This window comes from Nestor notabilis, unplaced genomic scaffold (genome assembly GCF_000696875.1).
Source record: "Nestor notabilis isolate BGI_N333 unplaced genomic scaffold, ASM69687v1 scaffold22879, whole genome shotgun sequence".
NCBI lineage: Eukaryota > Metazoa > Chordata > Aves > Psittaciformes > Psittacidae > Nestor > Nestor notabilis.
Window position 1 is genome coordinate 1 of NW_009942678.1, and position 5,535 is coordinate 5,535.

A 5,535-nucleotide genomic window follows, 5' to 3' on the forward strand; every position below is an offset into this window, starting at 1 on the left:
AGAAGATGCGACTTCGGCGGAAGTTGCGACTTTGGCGGAAGATGCCAAAAGATCGGTGGAATTTGAAAGGCAGCCTTTCCAAGTACGAGCCCCGCGAGCTGGAGGGACCTTATTTTCCGCCTTCCCACCATACCACAGGGGACAGGCTATCCTGCATCTTCCCGTCTGCCGGCCGCCTGGGGGTCTGCCTCGCATCCTGAAGCTTCTCACTGTGGCTGCGCAGTGAGATGTCCGATAGGAAGCATAGAATCACACAACGATTGGGATTTGGGACCTTAAAGCTCATTCCGTTCCAACCCCCTGCCATGGGCAGGGACACCGTCCACTAGAGCAGGTTGCTCCAAGCCCCTGTGTCGAACACTGCCAGGGATGGGGCAGCCACAGCTTCTCTGGGCAACCTGTGCCAGCGCCTCACCACCCTCACAGGGAAGAATTTCTTTGTAATGTCTAATCATGTCACTTGTGCAGTTCTCAATCTGTACTGACTTCCCAAAGTCACATCAGAATTACTAGTAGGAAGGAAACCGGTAAATTTACAGCTCCTACCTCAATTTTTTTCTGATACAAAACCCCACCCACTCAGTTTCCATTGATTGGCATATCCAGTAATTGTTCAAGGCTGACAAATACACACAGATTGAACTTGATACATGGAGAATCAAAACAATGTGTATATAAATATTAATTGCTATAAATATATTAAAAAAATGCTGTACAGTGTTGAGTGTATCTTAAACTAGGATTTAAAACAGATTAACAAAATCACATAATTGTTTCTGCAGAGTGATGCTTAATGTACCGCTGTGTGTAGTTTACATGCAAATAAAAGAAATCTCTGCCAACAGAACTAATAAAATCACAACGAATGTGGCACACGTTGCCCCAAGAAGCCGTGGCTGCCCCGTCCCTGGTGGTGTTCAAGGCCAGGTTGGACAGGGCTTGGAGCAACCTGGTCTAGTGGAAGGTGTCCTTGCCCAGGGCAGGGGGTTGGAACGGGATGAGCTTTAAGGGTCCTTCCACCCTAACGATTCTACAATTCTATGAGTTTAAGGTATGTTTTATATGCATGGCTTGAAGAAATTCTTTAAGCTTCGAATGCAGCAAAGCCACATAGAATTCAAATTGGGAGAATCAGGTTCTTGATATCTGCTGGAGAAGAACAGGGGAGTTGAAAAGATCACTGCAGTATTGGTGCCATGGATTTCTGCTGCGCGTGTAATTGAGAGGAGGATTTTTTCCTGATTCCAGTAAAATCTCTGCAGTGCTTACTTGGGCACAGGAATAAAAGGTCTTCTCCGTCAGTCTTATTCACAATGCTACAGTGGCAAAAGTAACTGAAACTGTAGTTTGCAGTGTTAAAAAGCGTATGAATTTATTAATCCTATGGTTTCTTCCCAAAAAGGGGTGGATACACAAATTCTCAGTTACTGCTGCAGGTGTGAGTTTTGAACAGTATCAACAGCCAGGCTCTGCTGTCCCGGCAATGTGGAAGTACTGTGTTATTCAGCACATTCTTTACTAGAGGGCAGCAGAGCCTCAGTTAGTGAATTCACTGAAGCTCATTTCGGTTTTCTTTTCCCAAATGTTAAAGAGAGCATTGGCAATATTCAGAAATCAATAAATGTGTGTGCCAGCTCTGTTTTTTATTTACAACACCATTCTGTGCAGGATTAGTGACTAGCCAGTTTGCGAAGGCAAGGTTACTGTTCTTCCAGACAGTTGGAGCATGGGATTCCTGGGGAGGCAATATGAATTATTTGCCTGTGTCTGTAATACATTCCAAGCATGTAACATCTCAGAACACCACCAGCCCCCTGGCGCCAATCTCTGTCAGCCCAGCTCCAGCTCCTGACTGTTCTGTGACCCGTGACAGAGTTGTGAGAGGTATGACCAGAAATATTTGTAATCTGGGGAGAAGGCTTACGGTTTGTTGCCCAGGTGCTGACAAAGGAAACAAGGCCTTTGCAAAGGCTGATACAATAGTTCTCTGGTTGGGTTAAACTGAGTTCAATCCCAGCCTTCAAACACTGAAGTGCTTAAATCTGTTAATTTGCAATTGCAAATAGACCCCATTAATTCAGTAGTAACCACATGGTTGAGTTGAGTAGGAGAGCTCATGGTAATGGAAGGTGTGTGTGTATTTAAGTATTCTGGAAGATTAAGTTTTGCTTCCTGACAAAAGTGCTTTGACATTGTCACAGAAAAAGTCTTTCTTTAAAGTTGTTGAAGCACACTCATGGGTTCCTCAGAATCTTGACAGACACTCCCCTCAGTACACATATTTTATCCAAATTTCATGGCAATGCAAAACTGTTATGACTTACTGTTCCAAAGCCTTTATCATACTATATGGGTGGATCCTGGTCTTAGTCGTGTCTCACAGAATGCAAATGCTGTGGACATGGGCAAGGAGCAGACTGTGGGCTGTATAAATAGTCCCAACGTATGTTTTCAGGGATTGCAAACTTTCTCCCGCAATGCATCTGAAAATTGTTTGCTACATGTCTGCCAGAAGCTTCACCTCCCTTATCAGGCGAGAGTCATTGCATGGGATCTCTTTCTCCTTTCTTGTAGGGGGGGACATTGACAGACCTTGCCGTTATCACAGCAGATGAAGTCAAGTTCCTGGCATTTGGGGAAATAGCAGGTGTTGGCACACCCCATGTGCAAGGGACAGGTCTTTCCCTGGGAAAAACACCTTTGTGAGCATGGTGTCTCACCTGTCAGGTGGCCTTCTGCCCAGTGCTTTCCCATGACGTGTGCCATGGCTTGGCAATGAACACAGCTTCCTGGTCATCCCCCAAACACACCTTTGCTGGGTGCTGAGGTTGGAGGCTACCTGCATAGCCCGTCCCTGCTTTCATAAGAGGCTGTATCACCCAGCCACACCGGAGGCTTCCCAGCTCTGACCAAGTACCAGAGGGTAAGGACAACTCTGCACTCCCAGTCCGAGTAAGCTGTAACCACCTTGCACCCTTTGAACCTGCCAGCAGTGGGAGGTATTGACGGGCACAGCCAGTAGGTGGAAGGAAGGGATTATTCCCCTTGTCCCGGCGCTTACTAGACTCCATACAGAGTACTGCAGGCAGTTTTACCTCTCCCAGTGCAAGGAGGATATGGATCAACTGAAGCAGTCCAGTGGAGAGGCACCAAGATGGTCAGGGGTTGTGCATGTGACAGAGAGAATAGTGTAAGGGATCTGGGCTTAGCCTGAAGAAGAGCAGGCTGGGGTTAATACATGGGAAAAATGAGGACAGGCAGGCAACCTGCAGGTTGCCCAATGAGTTTGTGCAGGCTCCATCCTTGGGGGTTTTGGGGACCTGAATGCAGAAACCCCTGAGATATCTAATCCCAGAGGTGGCCCTGCTTGGGGCATGGGATTGTACTGGACACCTCCCAAGCTGCCAGCTAACCCCAGTGACTCTCTGGGAGGCTCAGGTTCTTTTACAACTAGAGGTACATGGTTATGTCTTTTACTGTCTGAGGCACAACCTTAGAAGAAAACATGCCTTGTAGACAGGAATTCTTAGCTTACCATAAATAAAAAGAATTTGTACCGATGCTTTCTAAAACAGTTATTCCACATTTTCTTTGTTCCTTAAGAAAGCATTTACTGAATCAGTCTGATCAGTCTGTCTTACTTTAAACACCTCCTTGTAGAGTGCTGTCATAGTCAGAACTGTCCATCCTCTAACAGCTCCTCCTGGCCAGACCAGACAGTCTTAAAGAAGGCACGTCAGTCTCTTAGCAGTCTAATGTGCCTCTGACTACTAAATATGTTAAATAACTCAGTAAATGAATGTTACAACGTAGCTCTTGTTATCTGAGGTTGAGGAAACATCAGAGTACAGCAGGCTGGGAAAGTGCTCCATGATACTAGAGACGTTTTCCACACTGTATGACTTCAGCAAAGAATATCCATTGAAAAGAGAGGTATCTAGAAAAGAAATATGTACAAGCATTTGCCTGTCTTTGTTGTGCTTTGCAAGTGAGTTTTCTTTTTCATTGTTGCTGCTGCTGTAGATGGTTACACTCTGCTCTGGAAACAGTCCCTTGACCTTTTTTACCCGCAGCTTTCGAAGTCCCCAAATAGCCAAGTATTCTGTTGGGAGAGGAGTGGTGCCACAGAAGGACAGCTTCAAATCCCACACCCTTGTGAAGTTGAGGAGCATCTCCAGCACAGAGGTGTCTGTGAACCAAATGGTCAGGTGGCTTCTGTAGGTAGTTTTTTCCATGGTAGAAGGCAGCACTGTTTTGCAATTGCACATCAAGTTTGCCAGGCAGTAGTCACAATCACGGATATCCACCGAGCAGCTGCAGTTGCGAATTGTGTTTTCCTTGGTGAAAATTAGCGTATGGTTCTTCTGACTTCTCACAAAACTGCCACTGATGTGTATGCCAAGGAAGCCAGCCAAAATGAGAGCCAGCCAAAAGGAGAGAGCAGAGAAGGCTATTGGCTTCATTAGTACTGGTGCCAAGCTGCCAAGTGTCTCCTTTTACTCAGTGAATTATATCACTTGGCTTTACCTACTGAAGAAAAACAATTTCTTTATTATACTGAAGACCACTTAATAGTTAATATTACTTTGCTTTTCACTTTCTCTATCTGTCTTGTCTGTTCAGAACCATATTGCAGTTTTGCAGGTTGCCCTGCATTAGAGGGGAGCACAGCTACACTGATTCAGAAAAACAAATTGTGACTCTTGTTTAGGATTCTTCTTTCACTCCTCTTTTGCTTTAGTTTCATCTGCTTGGACACCCTCTTCTCTATCCAGGCACCTCCTCAGCCTGCCCAGTGTGAATGTAAGGGCAGGACTCCTCTTGCTCATTTCTCCTTCTGCTTTCTCTTTGTCTGCCTCCCAACAGCAGGTAGAGGTGACAAATTACCCTGTTCTCCAGTTCACCAAGTGAGGCAGTCCGAGGGGGGCTAAAAAGAAATGTTTTGTTTTACACCTGAATTGCTAAGTAAGGGTCGTGGTAACCTTCCCTTTAAACTGGATGTGGGATATACTAAGCAAAGGGAAAGAAAGAAAGGGTAGTAAAATTATATAAATTGATTATATAAAAGATGTTGGAAAGTTTGTCTGATTTCACTGTAATTGTTTTGAAGCACCAAGAGATATTAGTCAAATTTTGACCAAAGGTGGCAAGTCCTAGTGAAGACAGCAGTAAGGGCATGCACTGGGCAGAATTTGGTCCTTAGCATATGAAAAGATTGAACCATGTCCAGAATGTATATCTCCAGCACCTCAGAAAACATGGCAATACACCTGCAGGTTTGGAGAAACATACCAGATAAACAGGACAATAATAGTATTTATAATAAAAACAGAAATTGGTTTTGTCTGTTATTTAATCTTCCATCATTACAGAATGGAATCTTCTGCTATAAACTTCATGGTCATTTAATAGACAATTAAAGGAAGGTGTCTTTAGTAGCACACTAAAGTTCTCTTTGTCGTTAGCACTATTGTATGCACAGTAGTTTACCACATACGTGATTTAGATCAAAATGTTTTAAGCTCAGTTCCTGCT

General features: G+C 44.5%; 1 protein-coding gene across 1 annotated transcript; it reads right to left on the minus strand.

Moving 5' to 3' along the window:
- Positions 1-3,788: 3,788 nt before the first annotated feature.
- Positions 3,789-4,527, minus strand: LOC104411164 (chromosome unknown open reading frame, human C21orf62). Its single transcript, XM_010021519.1, has one exon. It carries the CDS (start codon positions 4,461-4,463, stop codon positions 3,789-3,791), a length of 675 nt encoding a protein of 224 aa, XP_010019821.1. The 5' UTR covers positions 4,464-4,527.
- Positions 4,528-5,535: the final 1,008 nt, after the last annotated feature.